General features: G+C 43.2%; 1 protein-coding gene across 7 annotated transcripts in view; it reads left to right on the top strand.

Moving 5' to 3' along the window:
* KCNK2 (potassium two pore domain channel subfamily K member 2) overlaps positions 1 to 22,936 on the top strand; it is a 127,644-nt gene that overhangs the window by 48,934 nt on the left and 55,774 nt on the right. For 5 of the 7 annotated variants that reach the window (XM_031595798.2, XM_090135034.1, XM_090135035.1 and 2 more), the window contains 2 exons: positions 6,717 to 7,027; positions 22,367 to 22,484. In XM_031595798.2, the coding sequence (XP_031451658.1) occupies positions 6,717 to 7,027; positions 22,367 to 22,484 (429 nt within the window). Of the gene's footprint in view, positions 1 to 1,737; positions 1,824 to 4,784; positions 5,191 to 6,716; positions 7,028 to 22,366; positions 22,485 to 22,936 lie in introns of those variants that run through there. The other 2 variants (XM_090135038.1, XM_090135036.1) reach the window with 2 other exon arrangements.

The raw sequence follows: 22,936 nt of genomic DNA, 5'->3' as shown, positions 1-22,936 counted from the left end.
AAGTCTCAATGTGCCTGGAGGTAGGAAGGCCCTGCAGAGGGATCTGGACAGGTTGGATTGCTGAGGTGAGCCAATGCGATGAAATTCAAGAAGACCAAGTGCTGAGTCCTGCACTTGAGTCACAACAACCCCAGGCAACACTACAGGTTTGGGGCAGAGCATCTGGAAGACTGTGTGGAAGAAATGGACTTGGCGGTATTGGTCAATGCTCAGCTGAACATGAGCCAGCAGTATGCCCAGGTGGCCAACAAAGCCAATGGCATCCTGGCTTGTATCAGAAATAGGGTTGCTAGTAGGAGCAGGGAAGCAGTTGTCCCTCTGTACTCAGCATTGGTGAGGCTGCAGCTACAGTACTATGTTCAGTTTTGTGCCCCTTACTATAAGACACTGAGGCCCTGGAGCATGTCCAGAGAAGGGCAATGAAGCTGTGGGGACTGGAGCACAAATCCTATGAGGAGCAGCTGAAGGAACTGGAATTGTTCAGACTGGGGAAGAGGAAGCTGAGGGAAGACCTTATCACTCTCTACAACTACCTGAAAGAAGGCTGTGGTGAGGTCGGAGTTAGCCTCTTCTCCTGTGTAATTAGACATAGGATGAGAGGAACAGCCTCAAGTTGCACCAGGGGAGATTCAGGTTGGACATTAGGAAAAATTTCTTCTCCAGAAGAGTGGTTAGGCACTGGAACAAACTGCCCAGGAAGGTGATGGAGCAACCATGGAGGTGTTCAAGAAACATTCAGTTGTTGTACTTACTAAGGGACATGGTTTAGTGGGGTGTATTGGTGGTAGGTGGACAGTTGGGCTGGATGATCTTGGAGGTCTTTTCCAACCTTAATGATTCAGTGATTATTTCCCCATTCAGCATAAATTCTCATGGCAGGATGTAACTAATGGTTTAATGGCAGAATACAGTAACATGGCATGGCCCTAATGTCATAATTATCCATAAAGAACTGTCAGAGATCTTTTAGTGTCTCTGAAGAAGTCAAGAGATGAGTCACTTTAAGTCCTGCTGAATAAGTAAAAGGAGTCTGAAAATTAACTCTGTAAATATTTCTGCTGGGCTCTCTTGTAGTAAAATAGCACAAGTGAAAGTTTACCCTCAATCTCGGTCTGTGACTTGACCTGTTTGGAGAAGAGGCAGAGGTTTCTGTTCTCCTAGCATGAGGAAGTGCCCTTTCCTTTCTAGGACAATGGTGTGCCCACAACGAGGCCCAAAACCCTTATTAAGGCCTGAAGCCCCTAGTGATGCGTTGTTCAATTGGTGGCTCTCACTGTGGCAACACAAATACGTGCACATCTGAAGAGCAGCAATTGCCTACTGAAGTCAGTGAGGTACTTGCATGCCTGAGCACATACAGCAAAGCTATATACAGGTATTTTCCAGACTGGTGAGAAGTGGTATAGTCAGCCTTCTCTGCAGCAGCTATGGGAGGAACAGAAAGTCTAAATTACCACCTGTGTGCCCAAACATACCCAGGCCCACTCAAAGCCTTCTCCACACTTCCCTCCAGGGTATAGCAGTTAGGGAAACCTGTGTTTCTGCAGAGAAACCTAGAGATGGCCTTGAGTTGTAAGTAAGCATGAGGGAAATACCTTCATTGGAAGCTGTGCCAAAAGGGGATGCAGAAAACCTTGACAATTAAATAAAGACTGGAAGATGGGATGCCTCCTCTTGTGCAGCTGATTGGAGGAGAACAGAATTTGGTGAACCCAGCAGCTGGGCTCTGGAGGAACCTCATGCTTTGGCTGGTGCTTTCTGTGGCCTTGAAGGGAGGGGTTGGCTCCTGAGCTGAAAAGAGCAGAAAATAACAACAGATAAAGGTATTTTCTACACAGCCTTTTTTTTTTTTTTAAAAAAAAAAAAAACTTTTAGGGAGATATTCTTTCAGAATAACTATTTTCTTACAAGTGTGCTCTTGTTCCACCAAATCTGTGCTTAGGTCATCTACAGCTGTTACATGTATGAATATGCAATTGCTGTGTTTATCAAGTCACAGCGATTTCCTTTGCCTGCTCCTCTCTGCTGTGCCTGCTTTTAACATTTCAAAGCACTGAGCAGCTTCCCATAGCCACTTTTTGTGGGTCATGTGGCCATCCCAAGCTCATGCCAACAGATTTTTAGATGGGTTCTGATAGTCCTATACTTTGTGAACCTCTCACATGAGCATGAAATAGATTAACCTTGGTCTTGTAAGCATTTAAGATTTTTTCTTTCAGTTTGTTCATGTACAGCAGCATTTGCTTGCAATGTTGGAGCTCTGTGTTGTAACCCCTTTTATTACTTAATCTTGCCTATGTTAGTTGGTGGTATGCTTTGTCAGTAATACACTGAACTTGAGTGTGTTTGTTTAGAAAAGTTCAGGACTATTACAGGTCTGACACTTCAAACTGCTTGAATGTCAGTTCCAAATTTGAGGTCAGAATGGTCACCACAATATTCAAACGACATGTGGTGTACATTACAATAAAAATATCAAAGGGTGTGACTCTATGGATTAAATACTGGTGCTATATAAAGCATTAAGAACACAGGATTTGCCACATAGCATAGCTTTTGTTCTACACAACAGAAAGAAATGCTGTTTTTCTTGATGGATTGGAAATTACCTGTCATTAGAGGTACCATATGTGGAGCGGTTGTATCGCTGGTAGAAGTGAGAATACAAAGCCTAAGTTTTGTTTTGGGTCCCTCCATTCAAGAAAGACATTGAGGCCCTGGAGCATGTCCAGTGAAAGGCAATAAGGCTGGTAAAGGATCTGAAATACAGGTCTTATGGGAAGAGGCTCAGGGAACTGGGATTGTTTAGTCTGGAGGAGAGGAGGTTCGGGGGAGACCTTATCGCTCTCCACAACTCTGTGAAAGGAGGTGGTGGTGAGGTGTGTATCAGCCTTTTCTCTCAGATAGTAGTGATAGGATGAGAGAGCATGGTTTCAAGTTGCTCCAGGGGTGGTTCAGGTTCGATATTAGGAAATATTTCTTCTCAGAAAGAACGGTGAGGCACTGGCACAGGCTGCCCAGGAAGTTGGTGGAGTCACCATCCCTGGAGGTGTTCAGGAAATGTTTAGATGTGGCTTTGAAGGATGTAGGTTAGTGGGCATGAGTTAGGGTTGGACTAAATGATCTTAGTGGTCTTTTCCAATCATTTTCTTCATGATTCTGTGATTCTAAATCCACTCTAAGCAAGCAGTGAGCTCCAGCTGAGGCCTGTGGCTGTGATCATGAAAAGGTAGAAAATACCAGCCTGTTCAAAGTAGATATTTGAGATGTTTCCTAGGTAATTAATTGCAATAATTACTTTCACAGGCCAGCTTTCATCTATTAAAGGTAGGGCACTAACACAATTCTTCCTGGAGTAGATCTCTTCTGCTGCTCAAAATGGCTCCCACCCATTTGGTTGTATGCCTTTATTGAAGCCTGACTCAACTCTGCCAAAGCTGTTGGGAAGCTTCCCGCTGCTTTCCAGTTGTAGGCAGTAAGTCTGAGCCTTTCTCAACATTTAATAATAATTCCTCCACTCAAGGAAAAACAAAATTGTATTCCAAATATTTAGATTGCTAAAGAAAGGCATGTAGTAGTATTTTCCACAATATCTTACACAGACTCAGCTCAGTGTGCAGGAAAAGGCTCATGCCTGTGTTCCCATAGGATGCTGGAAGAAATCCTATGGAATGATTCTTTTCCATGAGGTAGGACCAGAGAGTGTTTACATATGCTTGTGACTGAGACATCATTTTGCAAGAAGGGTGGAAGATGATGATCTTTTTTGTATGAAAAGAGTTCCAGCTTGAATCTCCAAGATTCAGAGGGCTGGCTTCTAGTGCTGCTTGAGTGAGCGTTAGGGTGTAGGAGCAGGTGTTTTGCTTATCTTCTGTTGTTTGAGGATTGGGACTTAAATGACTGAAGTCCTCTCTGTGACAGAGAGACTGCTTGCAGTGAGATTTTCTGGGCTGGGCCCAGCACCCAACTCAACGCGTGCTCTTCTGGCTGTGCTGGTGGGACAGGGAGCAGGAGATGAGAGCTCTGAGACAGAAACACGGAGCTGTGGGCAGGCGAAGAGGGCTGGTGTGATTGATACTGCTAAAATAGGAGTCCCGAGGAACTCAGCATTGCACTCATTTATATTATGTCACATTTATATGGAGACGTGTTAAAATAAGTGGCTTTTAGAAGCTTTGCTGATGGAGCTGCTGATTTGAGCAGGATTATAGCCCATTAAGCACCTGAAGAACGCCTTTGGCTATTTTGCAGACACAACCTCTGGCGTTAGATCTTGCAACCCATACCCATTTGTTACCGTGACTAATTTTTGTACCTGTTTGAGGAGACTTTTTAGAGAGCCGTGCTTAGAGACAGGTTTTGGGTCTTCCTGGTAAACGCTCTCCTGCCTTTTAGGTGAGTCCGTCACCTCAGTGTAGCGTAGCCCACGGGGAGGTTGCTCACATGTGATAGATGACCGGGAAGCGGAGATGATCTTAGTGGTCGGCTCGTGGCCAAAACCGAGGACAATTCAGGTATCTCGGTGCCGGAGCCCGCGGCTCAAGCAGCAGTTCCGATGCATCCACCGGGCTAAAATGGAAGCGGGTGGGGGGACGGCTGCCGCCCTCGGTTCCCCCCGTCACATCCCGCAGAGCCCGATGACCGGCCCGGCCCAGCGGGGCTCAGGACTTGGCGGAGGGGCACCGGCGGTTCCGCTCCACCGCCGGATCCGCCCGCCGCCCTCCCCCGCGAGAGCACCGCGGGTCCCCCTCCGCCGCCCCTGCGGCGTCTGCCCTGCCTGTACGGGGTGTGTGGGGGTGGGGGAAACAGCCCCACAAAAGGGCTCGGGCCGCTCCGCACGCCCCTGGGCACACAGACACGCGCGCACGGGGGCACGCACGGACACGCGCATGCACATACACACGCTCACACGCATGCACACACGCGCGCACACACACACTCACGCCGCTATGTGCGATGCGCGATGCGCGGCGTGAGGCACCTCGCACGCCCCGGGGCCGGGGGGAGCCCGCGGGAGCCGCGCCGCCAGCCCGCCCGCCCCTGCCGCTGCCGAGCCAGCCGCCAGCCTCCTCCTCTCCCTCCTCTCCTTCTCCTCCTTCCTTTGTAATTTGCGCTAACTGTAGCTCCCCGAGCCCTGAAAAAATGCCTGCCCGTGGAGCGTGGAGAGGGCACCGGGTCGGTAAATAAGAAGTGAGTACGAGCACAATGGCGTGCCTCCCCGCTCCCAGCCCTGCGGATGCTGCATGCGCTTTGTACCTTGCCTGGCTGCCCTCCCCTCCTGCCCTCCCCGCTCCCGGTCCCTCGCCGCGCCTCGCCCCCGCCCCGCGGAGCATCCCCGGCCGCGGCGGCTCCCCGGGCGCCCAGCACCGGCCGCGAGGAGCGGGCGACGGGGACGGCGGCGGTGCCCGGTGCCCGCTCCTTTGTTCGCCGCGGCGGGGCCGGCCGGGAGGGAACGGCGTCGGCACCGGCCCCGGGAGCTCGGGGGTCGCCGGGGGACAGCGCCGGTGTCCTTCCCTCCCGCCGGTGCCCGGCCCCACGGCAAGGCGTGGGGCGCGGGGATGCCGTGCCCATCCCCGGATGGGTGAGGTTGGGGGTGTCGGTGGGGTACGCCCAGCCCCCGGGGGTGGGCAGCGGTGTGCGGGGCGCAGCCTTTGGCTGTGAGCGGGGTCGGAGTGAGCCGTCCGCTCGGGTGTGGGCAGGCTGTACGGTGCCCGGGGTCGCCTTGGCCTGGGCGGGGGGCTGCCTCGCTCACCCGCGCCCCATTCCCTGCCCAGGGGTGCCCCTTCGTGCGGGTCAGGTCCCAACCCCGCAACGTCTCCTTCTGGCTTTACGGCTGGGCTCTTCCCACCGGCTGTGGAGAGCGGTGTTGCGGCCATTCGAAATGTAATTCCGAACAATTTAAATATAGCTTCTGCAGTCAGCTGCCGTGGCCATCATCCCACAGGAGACCTTAACCTGCAGTTGATGTGGCGGATTTTTTTAGTTCCCGTGTAGTTGCTGGTAGTCACATGAGTTATAGAGATACTCGATAACACTCAGCTGCTCTTTTCCTAACCCTGTGGGTTTTTGTAACTGTAAATAAAAATACACGCTTTAACAAATGGTTGACTTTTCCTGTAAGTACACGTGTGTCTTACTGGTATTTTCTGAACAGTTTAATCAATATGCAATTAACACTCTGTGGCCGGGATGAGGAACAGTGTCTTGTTTTTATGGTCGTGTCTGGGGAGTTGCAAAGTGATCGTGCAACTGTTACAAGAGGGCTCTTGTTGGAGCGCAGGACAGAATAGGCACGAGAAAGAAGGATTTGTATTTTTCTGCTACTTCTGTAATGCTGAGGAAATACAGCCGGAAAGCTGCTTAGCAGTGCTTAAGGCAGCGGAGGATGTAAAGAATCTCTGCAGTAAAATGCCACCTCACATGAATTTAAAGAGGTGCAACAGCGTAGGGGAAATCTTGCATTTTGCAAGCAATTGAGTGCAATAAAGGGACGTAGACACAGAACATGTTGCAATTGTGCACAAGTGTAAATGGATAATACTACTCTGAGCAGCAGAGTTGTAACACAGTTTGGGATTTAATTGAAAGATTCAACTCTGTAAGAACTGTAGTTGGAAGGAGCAGAATTTCTGCAATCTGCTGGTGAGAAGGGAGCTCAGTGAACATAAGCTGACCAGCCCTGTAGAAATTAACTTTCTTTTTTTCTGTTTTGTTAGTGGCGGCACCTGACTTGCTGGATCCCAAATCGGCCACTCAGAACTCCAAACCGAGGTTATCATTTTCTACCAAGCCTACCGTGCTCTCTTCACGGGAGGAAAGTGATTCAGCTATCAATGTTATGAAATGGAAGACAGTCTCAACAATTTTTCTGGTGGTAGTCGTGTATTTAATAATAGGAGCAACAGTGTTTAAAGCCCTGGAGCAGCCACATGAAACCTCCCAGAGAGCCACCATTGTGATTCAGAAGCAGACGTTCGTATCTCAGCATTCTTGTGTGAATGCGACAGAGCTTGATGAACTGATTCAGGTAATCCTTACAAAACCCTTGTCACTGTGCCTTAGAGGAGTGATATATGGCAGCACTGCAGTGGTGCAGGGAGAAAACTCTTAGCCAAGCTCCATGTTGGCCAAGCAGAGTAACAAGTGGTGAGACCAGGAGTTGAGCAATAGCATTTTCATGCGAAGCCTCGTGGTGGAAAAGCTACTGCTATTTTTAGGTCCAGTGCACTTGGTAGACAGCCTTTTCATTGAAGCCTCCCATTATGGTAATTAAATGATTATTAATCAGCAATATATATAATTAATAGTTCACAAAGGAGTTGATTCGTGCCTTACTAGATCTGTCAATATTTGAGAAGAGAAGCCCAATTCTGAAGAAGAAAATATGCTGGCCATTGCCTTAAACGAGTTCTAATTTGCCGTGATTATATCAAGCTAGCTTTTCTCTAGCTGTATGTTTCTTTTTATTGATTCAGTTTTAAGTACAGGAAAGCACTATGCACTTGCTGTTTTGAGCTTAAATCTCAATTTTCTGCACTTTTTAAAGGCACATCCCCAACTGATATAAATCAATGTGTTTCTGCTAACAGAACTTTACCCTTGCAGGTTACCTGGCTCAGAATAATAGGAAATACTTATTTGCAGTAGTGCAGAATTGGATCAAGAGCCTCATGAGGCCCTTTCTTAAATCCCAGGTGTCCATATTCTGATGGCTGTCCAGTGGCACTGCAGGGATCAGGGAGGGGTGATCAAAAATTCTGGCAGTGGGAAGATGGACTGAACAGCCAAAGGTTGGCCATGATCACTCCCTTTGTTCACTGGCAGCTGTCTGGGGAGATGGGAAGGGGGAGAGCAGAATGGGGGTCACCCAGGTGCTGCAGAACATGCCAGTGGCCCATGCAGCATGGCCTTCCAGAGGTGGATTTTAACAGCAGGTCTGGCTGGGTGTTTAGAATTTGAGTTTAGCCACATAGACCAATCTGCCTTCAATATAGATTTTTCCAAAAGTGGCACCTTTTAAATGACTACCCAGCAATTCCTATCTCCATGTGCCCTGACTAGGCATGCCTGAGGAGGTGCTGTTGGTATGAACGCTTTCAGTGCTGTGTAATAAATGCATTTCAGTGGTTTTACCAGCAGAATGTGAGCTAATCTTACAAAGAGATATACACACACTTTCTGATTAAAAATAATGTCTTGTAGCTAGCGTAAATATCCCATATGAAATTTTTAGGTCAGATCCAGCACTGGTGGAGATAAAAATAGAAATATTGAAGCAATATTATCTTACATCATCTACGAGATGGTCCTTAAGGCAAAAAAATGTTGAAATTTGCTCTGGAGTACTTAGATATTTTAGCGTTAATAATTCCCTACCCAGCAGCACAGATTGGTGGTAGAAAACCACTTCATCAGCATTCAAAGTCCATTTGATGTTATGTGTAAAATCAATGTGAGTTTTGGCACAGTTATCAGTGCACAGATACCCATAACAGAATTAGTTCCTTCTTTGCTATGATCTTTGTGTGGTCAGGAAAGACAGAAGCCTTTGAGGCCCAGTGGGGAACACAGCCTCCCACATGTGAACGTAAGGAGGTTTTTTGGGGAAGAACTCGCTCCTGCTCACTGATGGGTAAATATAAAATTTAATTTCTCCTTGCTCCATTCCGCTGATCAGACCCCCCCCTTAGCACTATAAAGACCAGGGCACGGAGGTAGGAAGGCGCTGGTGTTTGGCTTACCCAAAACAAAATAGGAAATCTGTGCTAAAAAAGCATCTCAAATCAATTTTTCCTAGCCATGGCAGCTACCATGACCATGGGAGTCAAATTTCTTCTCACTTTGTCACAAAAAGCTGAATTGCTGGAAAGTAATCCATTTCCCAGCACTAATGTCTGACTGTTAGTATAGGATAATGCAGTTTACATTGGATGTCTGCATGATTAAAAATAAAAATACAGGGAGTTTTCACTTCCTGTATTCTCCATCCTTGTGTTGTTTTTTTTTTTTTTTTTTTTTTCCCCACTGGTCACCCAAATCCTTCCTGTGAAGAAAAATGAATTATATCTAAGGAATCACTGAAAGATACAAATCTGAAAGTGAATAGGTGCTACTGTAGTAGAAAGCTGGAATGCTTAATGTATGTGAAGAAAACTACAAAGCTTACAGGTTATAATGTCTTCTTTAATCAAATATTTACCTTAAGTCAAGCTATAATGAAATTCATTATAAACTTTTCCTTTCAAACTTAACATTCTGAGAATTCAGGAACTAGTTTACACTAGTCATTGCTCAAGGTGCTTATCGTACAAGGCTTTTTCGGTCCTCACAATTTTGGATCTGCCACTAAACCCATTTGAGCATCTCAAGACTCCGAATAGACAGTACGGTCTGTGGTGGCTTAGCCAGGTGAGCAAGTTAGGAAAACTACTTTGAGAGAGCAAATTCAGCCAAAAACACTTGTGCAAGTGGGATGAAAATCCAATTCAATAGCACACCAGGACCATCTCCTTTCCATCATCTTTACTAAAATCTTCCCTTTGCCCCAGAGCTGATTACAGCACATAAAGTTGTGAGCTTTCAGAAATGTATGGAGGACATTCAGAAATGTATGGAGGACTTCCTGTAATCTCCATCCTTGAGTTGTTTATTTTTTTCCACTGGTCACCCAAACCCTTCCTGCCTCAGCAATATATACTATTGCATATATCCCAGCACACAGAGTTTTACTGCCTGGGTTTTGATTTCCTGAAACGATGTATTTTCACACTGATTGTGTGGCTACTCTAAGTGTACTCAATACGAATTATACTTTCATATTATTGATATACCTATGAAACGTGGGGCTATGAAGAGCTGCTATGCAGCCCAGAGAAACATGCAAAAAGAACAAAATAGTGTTCTGCTAATGGTGAGCAAGCAACTTCAACTGCCTCACAAAGTCACTTGGAATTTCCTTTTAACTTTTGGGAGGTCAGCCCAGTCCAGCATCTGTTGGCAAAGAGGTGGTCTTCATGACCTCTCCTTCTGATTTTCATGGTCCCGTGCTGCAAATCTCTTTCATTGCAAACTGCTTCACTTCCTTGCTGCCTCACTGTAATAGAATACACCTGAAATGAACAACAGCAATGTGTGACCCTGAGACCTGATTTCCAAAATGTCTTTTTTTTTTTTTATTTCATGAACACTTCCATTTAGTACTGACCTTAAAATGTGCACAAGCCAGGTTGAGGATATCTACACACACTAGAGCCCATTTTTTTTACACAATTTCAATGCTTTTTGCTGTGGCCTGAAGCCAATATTAACAACAATATTAAGCAGATCACTGTGTGCTGTGCACAGCTTGGTAGTGCACAGTGTTAAGTGATACTGTACCTATAATCTACAGCTAAAGAAATATCCCATGGTTTAATCTTGTGGACTCACAGACATTGCCTGGGTGAGTCTGATTCTCATCAACTGATCAGCAAGCTCTATGTTAAATATGGGCTTTTCAAATTTCATCTGGAAGGTCTTGAAGAGATTATTGACTGATAAGGAAGCGTTGGTTTGTTGAAGGTTATGTATTCTATCTCACACATTAGAAAGCTGTGAAAGAGGATGTGTCCAGAGACTTTGCTACCGTTCCTTTTTCTGGAAGAACTCTTGTCAATTTTCATGGATGTTTTTTCAGTGTCTCTATCCATGCCCACTCGCAGCTTGGTCCTGACATGCAGCACAGATGACAGAATACATCTGAGTTTTTACATCTCTGTTGGAACAATGTTTTTTTCTCATCAGTGAGATTTTGTGTCAGAAGCTGATAGAAACCTGGGAGTAATCCAAGGAACAATAGAAATTAGAGAATGAAAAAAAAAAAAAAAAAGTTGAGCACATATCTTTAACTATTTCATCCTGGTTTCAGTTCTCTTTTAGTATGTGGACTGTTCCCTCTGCTAAGCTTACTACTTAACTTTTGAAAATGTTGGAACCATTTCCAAACTGAGATGCACAAAGTACTGCCAAGTACCTGGAAGAATCTCCTGCTGTGTTCATGCACCCGTGCATAGCATCCACCGTGTGTACACCTGCTGAGATCATGATGTGCTTTGAGGCTAAGAGTTGGTCTCTGGGGACAGGTGAGCTGGACTGAAGTTGTTATCCAGCAGCTCTGTAAAACTGCCATTCCTACTGATTCATACATCTCATTTCCCCTCTGAATTTGTTGCCCCCCTAAAAATCATGTTTTTCCTAGAAGGTAAGGATGGGACTCGTATTGTGTATCGTGGGCTGTCCTGGGAACGAGGTGAGCATTTGTCCTTCTGCCAAAGAGAAAGCTGATTGGAAAACAAGAAAAGAGCTTTTTATGTGAATAACAGCTAATTATGTATAACTCAGCAATTACCTGGTTTAATGTTGGCCTTTATAAACCAAAATGAAAAAAAAAAATCCACCTACTCCACAAGCATCTGATTGTGTTTTGTATTATCATAAAAAAATGGAAATTAGGGAAACTTCAGTTAAATTATTTTAATTATCTAAAGCATCCTAAGAAGCTGGTGTGAATTATTTTAGATATCTCAGTTACTTCTAAAATTTAATAAAAAAAATTAAAGATACTCTGAAACTAGAGTTAATAGCAGAACATAACCAATTTCTGGTTCTTGTAGCAGAAACATCCATCAAATCTGTTTATTCTGAAAACCCTAACAAGTGGAAAAAATATAAAAATTAACAGGATGATCTTTTAGTGTGTTCCTTGTAGTGCTTGTGGTTTTTAGAAAGCCTTCATTTCAAAATCCAAGCAAGCTTTCAGAATGGTGCACCAAACTGTCCCAGCAGTAGAGGAATTTGTAGATTTGTTAAATCCAACCCCTTTTGGAGTATGTGGCTTCCTCTGAAAATTGAATGCCCACAAAAATGTTCTTACATTTTTAGAAGAAATAAAAGAATTAATGAGCTGCCAAAATTAGCTGTATTGACCTCTATCCCACGAGTTGATCTCTTTGGGTTCTGCACGGGCTTTGTGGTTAACATGAGAAGGAAGCTCTCTGGGCCAAGGTCCATACAGATCCTTGACTACTGCCATTCTGTATTTACACGTGCTAAATTCTCTCTTTACTTTCTATTCATCTTTTAGCCTCTGAATGAGACTGAAATGTCTTTTCTCTTTATCTCTCTGGAGGAAATATTTTTCCTTTATCTCTCTGGAGGAAAGCCCAAGAGTTATGAATGACATGCGAGCTGCGTTTCGTTCATCACCAAAATGTCATCATGGCTTGTGACATGATTAATTTACTTTTAAAAATATTTTACTTCAAAATACGTATTTTCTGTGACCTCGTTTTTGTATCTTGGAGTAGCTTGAATATATTTTACACTACTGTGCACTTCCACCAGTAGATGATATTATATCTTTTTCATAGGGCCTTTTACAACTTGCATTTTAGCCCCAAGAAACTAATATAGCTGCATCCTCAGAAGCATGTTGTTCTTTTTCAGCCAGCTAAGCTCCTTGAGCCACAACTTCTCAGAGCATGTAGAAAACTGTTAAAATAATGTAAATCCTTCTTTCTCTCCCCTAGAGACTAGAAGCTTTTTGAGCTACCTGTATAATTTTTTAAAGATAACAAGTCAAAGATATGCAAAGATTTTGTTTTCAGCTAAATCTGACATTTATTTATACAAATTTTAAATCTATTAGCTAAGCCTGTTAAACTTGAATGAAATTTTATTCCTTCTTTGAGTCACAGTGTTGACAGACATTCTCAGTCCTGTGGGCTGTAGCCTGTGGGTCTCTGAACAGGAATTTTTGGAGAGAGTCTGGCACATACCAACTCAAACCATAAACACTCTTTGTCTCTAGCTTTTGCAGTTCCTTCTGGTCTCTCCAAAAGGGAGCAGGAACCATCCCATCTTGGTCTGGATCCTGGCCTGCAAAGAAGCAGGTGCTTATCTTTCATAAGCCTTAGAGCTTTGGAAAGATTGACAGACTTGCATAAAAGAAATTGATGTGAATTTTTTTTAGTTGAGGATCCAAAATACCATTGCATCAGTATATATATTTTTTTAAATGTACAAGGCCACGCTGCTGCATTTTGAACATGAAGCTTAATTCAAATTGCAAGCACCAGTCCCACAGCTGCCTGCTAATAGTATTGATTAAGCAACATTAAATTAATGACTTTTAAAGCAGTTAAAACATGAGGTACAGGGGCTGTAGTTTTTATTGTTACCCTGTGCATGTGTCAGTCCTCAGCAAGAAGTCTGTCCCTCAAAGCACTTGATCTTATGTATTCTTATCTTTAAATACAGAGATAGCCTTAGCTGGCAAAAAGAGATTCTGCTGCTTTTTTTTTCCTCCTGCTGACCCTGTGTTACAATTGGAAAGATTAGTGTGGTGGAAAGGTGATATAGGAGTGAAATGGCAAAAGGGACAAAACAAAGAAAGAATACTCACTCATCTTCAAAGATCTAGACTTACAGAGAAAAACTCCACAAGGAAGGGATTTCCAACAAGAGAACCTTCCCCACTGGCAGTCAGCCCTTAAAGAGGTCTTAGAAAAGTGCAGCCAGGTTCCACCCCTTCTGGTCATACAGCTGGATTGCCTCCACTGGTGCACCCAGGGCTGAGCCGGTCCTTTCCTCAGGTGATCAATCAGTGGTTCAGGCTGTGACTCAGTAGTTCCCATATACACTGCTAGTCAGTATTCACCCCAGGATATCATGCCTGCTTCTTTCTTATCAGAGAAAACTATTCAGGAAATATTGTCCAAACTGCTTATTTATTAAATCAAAGACCTCCTGGAGGCACCTGTGATCCTAACCTCACCCTGACCTGCTCTGCACAGATATCCACCTGCTGTGGTTGGGCCTCATTACCAGAAAACAGGTAGGCTGTGGAGCTCCCAGGGTGTGGGCATGTCCTGCTCTGGACTGCTCCAGTTCCTGCTGTGCTCTTCCAGATGGATCTCTTCCTTTACCTCTGCTCTCTGTACTGAGGGACATGGTTTAGTGGGGAAATACTGGTGGTAGGTGAATGGTTGGACTGGGTGATCTTGGAGATCTTTTCCAACCTCGTTGATTCTATGGTTCTATAAATCTCTCAGTTGATGGAGTGGGGAAATTTTTGCTAAACTTTCTGTTGCCTTGGGACCATTCCCATTTTAGTGTGCTGGTAGGATAGATTCCTCTTCTGTAGCTGTTTTCTTCGTGCTCATTAAACCTAAGGGAATTTTTAAAGCACGCACTCTTTACCCCTCATGAGCCTAAGTGCAATACAGATTTCTGGAAGAATAATAAATAGATTTTAACCACCCTTGTCACTTCTCTGTTTGAGCAGGGTGGTTTGGGGTTTGGGCTCTTCAATGATATATTCAGTTCAGAGGAACAGTTTTCCAGGACCCAGAACCTAGCTAGCTTGAGTGCATCTGAATGACAGCTTTTGTCTTAGAGAGAGTGGCAGCTATGACTCACTGGTAAGTCAATTTTCCTGAGCAGCTGTCTGAATAATTCTTCCTATCTTTAATCTCAAGAAGCTATGTAAGATCCTCATCTCAAAATGCGTACGTATACATATGTGTATACATAAATATGTATACACACACAATAAAATTTATGTATGTCTTCTGTTGGTTCTACATATTTTAAAATATAAATGTTTTTTCAATATCTTCCCATGTATTTTTAGCTTAAGAAGATTGTGAACTTTGGGTGAAAAGAGCTTTTTGATGTGCTGAGCACTCCAGTGCAGATTACAATCATAAGTTAGATGGATGAAAAAAATTACATGCAGTCATAGAATTACAATACAAACATCGTTGTAGTTTCTTTCAACAGTAGGAATTACTCAAAAGTGTAATCTTTGAGAGAGTAGAGAGTAATTTGTTAAGTGTTGAAATCATCCGAGTGTGCCTCTGAACAAAGAACTGGGATTTCCATCCTCTGCAAACCAAAGGTGAAGTGTAAAGGCAGGGCCTGGGCAGTAGCTGGAGAGCATGAGGTGTATGGCTACACAGGAGAGAGAGGGAGTGCTCTTGTAAAAAGGAAGAAATCCAGGAGGAGAGCTGAGAGTTTCCAAAATCTATGAAGCATTTTTGACTTTTTGACACTGCTTGTTAAATGATTTCCAGGAAGTGCAAGCCAACTCCTGACAACCTGGGTAACAGAAGAGTGCATGCTCTGTCTTTTATTAGCAGCATACTTTGCAGTGAACCTATTTTAATTTTTGGACGGAAAGGCTGAGAGTAATGAAGTGTTTTGTTACATCATTTCAGAAAAGTGATGTGACTGCAGCCTGGTACAAAAGCATGCATTCAGTACCTGATGGAGGGCAACATGATGAGAAAGAATTAGGGTGGCTGGTTTGAGATACGCTTATTTCTGTGGGATACTACCAGAGGCTGTCCTCCTCAGTTTATAACCTCTCTGCATTTGTTGTACTGAGGATCCCAGTTTAATGGATGTTGCTCCACCACCAACAGGCTTGCTTTTGTCTCTCATCTCCATTGATTCCTTGTGGGGTCAGAGGAGCAGAGGTTGAAATCCCTGACCTAGGAGAATTGTCTTCTACTTTTCCCCCTCCCACTCTCTCCCAAATAGCTCCTCTTTGAAAGCCTGATTTATGTGATAAACTGCAAGGGTAGGTCAGTGTGGTCTCAATGGATAGCTTTCTGCTTGAATAAATCATGATATGATAACACAAAACTGCACAATATATTTACCAGAAAGTGTTTCTAAATTATATGGGAAACTGGCATTGAATTAAAATCAAATTTAGAGTTGTTGCTCTCATTTTCCCAGTGCTCCAATTTCAAGCAAAACAGCACAGGGTGAATGCAGGCTTTATGTGTCTTTGTAGCTCAGTTTTTGAAAGTAGCACAGATGCCTCGCCCATCCGCTCTGCAGTCAAGCATCTTCTCTGGTGTTCTGCTAAAGCTTATGCCCAGGTAGGGGTGTATAGCCAGGTAGTTTGGATATAGTGTGAGTTAATACCTGAATGCACCTCATGTTTATATTTCAGATACAGTGCGAAACAAGTCTAAAGATCCATGTGATTTAAAAAAATTGGAATTAAGTTCCTAAAGTTTTTAGATGCTTAGATACTTAGTTTTCTTTACCGTCAAAACAAACAAACAAACAAAACAAAAACCCTGCATTTCACAATTGTGACGACAAATAAAAACAAGTAGTGAAAACACTAATACTTTTATGGCAAGCATATGATACTGAAATGACTGCATGTAGAGACCTTGATTGCATGCTGTGTGCTGGGGGATCCCTTCTCTGCTCAGTCCTCAGGCATTTCATACAAAACAACTGATAGACTAATGCGCTCAGGGAAGGCAAGGCAAATGAAAGAATCTATATGGCTTAAGAATGAAAACTGTCCATATTCCTATAAGAAAGCTAAGTGGTTCTGTAGTGCTGAAGTAAAACCGAGGTTTAAGTCAGAACTTAGTTTGCACAGGGGATAATAATAAGAAAAACTAGAAAAATTGCCGCTAAGGATGTCAGTGAACTGTATTGCTGTAAAGAAGAAATTCCTATCTTAAGATAGGTTGTTGACTACAACCTGATATATTGTAAAGATTATACAGTTTTCACGATTCTGACTGTTTTGACAAGATTGAAAGCAAAGAGTTATTCATGCTGCTGGATATGTTAGGATATTCCAAAGAGTTCAAATGACAGAAAAAGAAGTTATAAAGGGAGGAAAGTCATGCCAAACTTGTGACAAATGAAATGGTTGTGTTTACTCTAGTAGTAAGGCAAACATGGGGAGAGAAAACTGGAGATCAGGAATAAAGTGACAAAATGGATCTAGCAGTACTGACTTAAAAGTAATAGGATGCTTTTAAGCATGGAGAATGAGATCCTGTCCCTCAGTGAATTCAGCAGAAAACAACTGTGTGAGGCTTAGTTTTTATTCCAGGCTAAGGAAATGTTGATATCCAATAGTCCAGCTATGTTTGTGCCAGCTATGTTATGTAGTCAAAAAGAAGATGCTTCCCTGCAAATTGTGCCCTGACATGCACACAGATAAGGGTATTTTCTTTAACATTATGCTTAAGAGCAGTCTTAGATAAGGACCTGTTTGCAGGAACTAACCAAACTAAGAAGGAAAGATGGCCTCCAGTCCAGAGACTTTATGAGATAGTGTTATTGATCACAGTAAACCTGTGACCTTGTTGCTTTCAAGCCTGTCATCCTTGTTAGTGAGGATGACTTATGGATGACTGTGAAGAAATGTAATGAATTAGCTTTGTTAATATTTAAGTCTGGCTTCTCCCAAGCACAGGAACCACAGAGCAGAAAACTTAATAGTGTGTGTTTGGAAACTTAACAACCAGATGATGAAGAAGGTATCATATGGCCATTCCACACTAAAACTGTGTTTAAAACTGTGCATAAGTTGCATCAGTAAGGTACAGAGAAGGTTGATGAGAAATACTGGCAATAAAGAAATACTGATATAGAAGATTCAGTGAGCTTATTTAAATAGGCAAATAATTTGTTTAATAAGAAACAGTTTTTAACTTGGAGAAGAGGCAGGTGATGGGTCTATAAGATAGTAAATTTCTCTGATTAGACGAATAAAAAATTTCAATTCATAACATAAGAACTTTATACGATTTATGACAAAGCACATAATAATCTCGAAGAGGAAGTGCTTTTTTTTAAACAATCCAGCAGCAAATGCTGAACTCATTGTCACAGTGTGTCTTGGCTCCCAAAATGCATGTAGACTCCAAAAGTAGTGAAGTTTGTGGTAAAAAGATCCACCCCGAACAATCTTAATACCATGCAGCCTCCCACTCAGAGTTCCTAAAGGTGCTAGTCACAGAATCACAGAATCACAGAATGACCTGGGTTGGAGGGGACCTCAAGGATCATGTAGTTCCAACCCCCCTGCCTAGCAGGGCCACCAAACATACACCTTTACTAGATCAGGTTGCCCAGAGCCTCGTCCAACCTGGTCTTGAACACCTCCAAGGACGGGGCATCCACAACATCCCTGGGCAGCCTGTTCCAGGACCTAACCACCCTCCTAGTAAAAAACTTCCCCCTAACATCCAACCTAAATCTTCCCTCTTTTAACTTAAAACCATTTCCCCGTGTCCTGCTATTATCAGCCCTTATGAAGAGTTTATTCCCCTCCTGGGAGTAAGTTCCCTTCAGATATTGAAAGGCTGCAATGAGGTCGCCCCGCAACCTTCTCTTCTCCAGGCTGAACAAACCCAACTCCCTCAGCCTGTCCTCATAGGGGAGGTGCTCCAGCCCCCTGATCATCTTCGTGGCCCTCCTCTGGACCCTTTCCAAAATCTCCATGTCTTTTTTGTACTGAGGGCTCCACACCTGAACACAGTACTCCAGATGGGGCCTCACAAGAGCAGAGTAGAGAGGGACAATCACCTCCCTATCCCTGCTGACCACCCCTCTCCTGATGGAGCCCAGGATCCCATTTGCTTTCCGGGCTGCCAGAGCGCACTGCTGGCTCATGTTAAGTTTCTCATCTATCAGGACCCCTAGGTCTTTCTCTGCCGAGCTGCTCTCAAGGACAACTCCCCCCAGCCTGTACAGGTGCCTGGGGTTCTTCCGGCCCAAGTGCAAAACCTTGCACTTTGCCTTATTGAACCTCATTAGGTTCACCCGAGCCCAGCTTTCCAGCCTGTCAAGGTCCCTCTGAATGGCCTCCATTCCCTCCACCGTATCGACTGCACCACTCAGCTTGGTGTCATCAGCAAACTTGCTGAGGGTGCACTCCATTCCCTCATCGATGTCATTAATAAAGATGTTAAAGAGCACCGGTCCCAAGACAGACCCTTGAGGGACACCGCTCGTTACCAGCCTCCACCTGGACATAGAGCCATTGACCACCACCCTCTGTCTGCGGCCTTTCAACCAATTGCTTATCCATCTAGTTGTCCACCCGTCAAATCCACTTCCCTCCAGTTTGGAGATGAGGATGTGATGGGGGACCATGTCAAAGGCCTTGCTCAGGTCCAGGTAAATGACATCAGTTGCCTTCCCTTCGTCCACCAATGCCGTCACTCCATCATAGAAGGCCACAAGATTAGTTAAGCATGACCTTCCCCTGGTGAAGCCATGCTGGCTATCTAGGATCACGTGCTCGTTCTTTATGTGATCAAGCATATTGTCCAGGAGGATCTGTTCCATAATCTTCCCAGGCACGGAGGTGAGACTCACCGGCCTGTAGTTACCCGGGTCCTCCCTGCTCCCCTTCTTGTAAATGGGAGTGACGTGACCCTTCCTCCAATCGTCCGGGACCTCACCTGACAGCCACGACTTCTCAAATATGATGGAGAGCGGCTCAGCAACCACCTCAGCCAGCTCCTTCAGGACCCTGGGATGCACGCCATCTGGCCCCATAGACTTATACTCATTCAGTCTAAGGAGGCACTCTCGGACTTGCTCAACCCTTACAGTGGGGAGGGATTTACCTCCTTGGTCCCCACATAGAGGTATGGGGGTGCAAGACTTAGGGACATGAAAAAGACTAGAATCCTGGCCACCAGTGAAGACCGAGGTGAAGAACTCATTCAGCACCTCAGCTTTCTCTTCATCTGTTGAAGCCATTTCTCCTTTTAAATTTACCAAAGTAGGTACGCCCGTTTTGGCCTGTCTCTTCTGGCCAATGTACCTGTAGAAGGTTTTCTTATTGTTTTTCACGTCCCTGGCCAAGTTCAGTTCTGCCTGCGCCTTGGCTTTCCTGATCCCACGTCTGCAAGTCCGGACGGCATCCCTGTATTCTTCCCAGGTGACACAGCCTTGTTTCCAGAGCTTGTACACCCCTTTCTTCACCCTCAGTTCTCTTAGCAGGTCCTTGCTGAGCCATGCCGGTTTTCTACCTCTCCTGCCCACTTTCTTAATCAGGGGAATGGAGACCTCTTGTGCTGCCAGGAGGGCATCCTTGAAGAGCAGCCAGCTCTCCTCAACGTCCTTATCTTTGAGGGCAGCGCGCCAGGGGATCTTGGCCAGCATTCCATTGAGTAGCTTGAAGTCTGCTCTTCTAAAGTCAGAAGCTGTGTGAAGAGAAAGCATCACTTTCCTGCTTGCCCTGACTCTACATTCTTTTCCTAATTAGCTGTTGGCTGAAATCAAAGACATAATAATGGCTAATTGTCTTTTGTAGCCATCTGTTATGTTTTGTCAGGACTAACCCAACAGAGCAATTTTGGGTTAAGCTGTTTCTTTTTTCCTTGAATTCTGTAGTTGTAGTATACTGCAGTTAGAAAATGCATAGCTTTAATGGATCTTTGATTGCTTTGATGAGCTTGCCTTTCATAAAGAAGACATTGATGTTGTTTGGCTTTTACGGTGATGATATAAAGTTCTGAAAAATTTTTACATCTGGATCTGTATTAAAACGGGTCGTCTTAGACTGCCTAAACAGGTGCTTTGCTCTGTATAGGGCATTCACACAGTATGCTGAACTGTAATAAAACATGAACGGTCCTACAAAATGATATTGATCCAGCACTTTACCATATGATGTCCTCACAGAAGTGCATGTTCCTACTTGCAGCTACAAGGATTTATGATGAAAATTCTTAGTTCTCTAAAATGAAACAGTACTCAAAATGTATTCAGTAGGCTTCATAATGCAGCACACTAGGGTATTTAAGTTAAAGGAATATCTGTATTGTGTGAATTCCAAAATCAATATAAGGGCTGGTTTCCATATGAGGCTTAATCTGATGTGTCTCTTTCTTAACTAATGAAAGCGCTTGTCAGTACCTATAGTTGCCAAGTCGTATGTAATGTATGAACACTGAAGAAGCATTTTTCCTCAAACCCAAAGGAAAATTAAACTCTCTTCCCCTTCCCTCTTCCCATTCTTTTCTTCTTCCTCAGTAGGTCTGAAAATTCCACATCTTGGATGTCTTGCTTTCTGATATTTCAAAGCATTTTAAAATGAAAAGTATAGAAGGTAAAACAATGCAAATTCTATGTCAGGTTACCCCAGTGGGCTTTCTACTGACAACTCTGGGTACTGAAAATGGCAGTGGCATCCTCATGGTTTCAGAGATGGCTGCTTTGTGCATCTGAGCTTTGGCAATGGCAAACTGGAAGCGGTGGATTTTGGTTGAGATCCAGTCATGGAAAATCAATGGCCTGGGAATTCCAGCATTGATGTTTTGTCATGTCTATATCCACATCAACTGACTTGCATGGGCACTGTTTACGAACAAAAATCATATAATTGACAAAATATTGATCTATTTACTGATTGAAAAAAATATTAATTCTGCAAGATAGTCATCTTCTGAAATAGTAAAACAATTTCAGAGGGCTTCACTCAGAGCAGTTTCAAAAACCAGAACAGCGGGGTTTCTGCCCACACAGAAAACCATTCTGGTCTATTCTGTTGCTGAATGTCTTTATCTGCAAAGTCATTTTTGGACAACTCACCAAGATGAAGCTATTTGTTAGTGAAAATGTTCATTTTAGCTTTGCAGGATTGCTTCCTGTGATGTTCTTTTGTTAAACACCGATTATTATTATAATGATCATGATTATGAAATAAATCCCCTCTTAAATATTTATTGCAAGTTTAAAATATGTTTTCTTGACATGTGGTGTTTAACTGAATTGCTGGTGTATACCTGCAATGGAGATAAAACTGCATGGGAATCCTCTTTTGTGATAACAACGTACAGTAGGTGACACTGCCAGTATAGAAAATGTTTCATATTTCTCAACATTCTGAAAATGTCATAAATGTCATGCTTGCTCATTTCAGCTGATGGAACTGATTTTTTTCAAGAACAATATTTATGAAGGATGTAGTTGTATAAACTTAGAGAAATACACATTTGGTACTTGACCCTGAATTTGCTATTGATATATGGAGGTTTTATGTAATTATACACTTTTCATTACTGAATTATCTATTTTAAGGAAATGTTTTAATTATTTGGAGTTCATTTGATCCAAAATAATGCATGGTGATTTTTTTCTTGGAGTTTTAAAATGTTTGTGTTTTAAAAAATACATTTGCTTCACTAACTCAATAGAATAATATTTTGGGGAATGTAATTGTAAATCTTCGTCTAATGCACATTTTTCTTCATCAAAATGTTACAAAAGTAAAAATAATTGTGTTTGTCACCTAATTAACACGACTCTTGTGGATTTTGTGTTCATTTTGCCTTAGTAGTGTAGAGCTTGCAGCTCGCTGACATGCTCAAGTGTATTCTGAGCAATAAATCCTAGCCTGGCTGAATGACAAAACTTGAGCAGCCCTACACTCATCTTTTTGTGGTTTATTGCTTGGGTTAAATAAATTACTTATCTTAATGTAATGTATATTAATATCAATGTTTCATGAATATTGACGAAAATCTTTTTAAACTTGCAGCAAGTAGTGGCAGCAATAAATGCAGGAATCATACCTTTAGGAAACACATCTACTCAGATCAGTCACTGGGACTTGGGAAGTTCCTTCTTCTTTGCTGGCACTGTTATAACCACCATAGGTAGGACACAGCTTATTACCTTTTTATAGTAAATGAGCTGAATCTCTTTTAATTTCTAATGTGTGCATATATTTGTCAATGGTATATCTTCCAAATCTTTTTTTTTTTTTTTTTTTTTTTTTCTGAACCAGTTATTTTTTAGTTTCAGGGGCAGAAGTGAGAGCTGTCTTTAAGGATCCCTAGCTGAGTAAATAGCTCTGCAATAGAAGACAAATATTATTTAGATTTCTGTGAAGTGATTAGAGCAGGCTATGGAAACATTTTCTGGGGGGAATTTGGTCAACTGTGTAATCATAAGTGTTAAATAGGGCATGATTTAAAGCACATGTGCATTAAACCTTGACTAAGATGTATGGAATTTCAAGTCCGTATAATCTGACTTTATGTTGTTAGAGAACTAAGTTTTGAGTAAGATGACAACATGGTAAGGATTCTGTTCAACTTATTCAGTT

This window comes from Phasianus colchicus, chromosome 2 (genome assembly GCF_987193195.1).
Source record: "Phasianus colchicus chromosome 2, bPhaCol1.hap1.1, whole genome shotgun sequence".
Classification (NCBI taxonomy): domain Eukaryota; kingdom Metazoa; phylum Chordata; class Aves; order Galliformes; family Phasianidae; genus Phasianus; species Phasianus colchicus.
The sequence above is the reverse complement of the archived record's forward strand: the minus strand, read 5'-3'. Positions and strand labels throughout refer to the sequence as shown.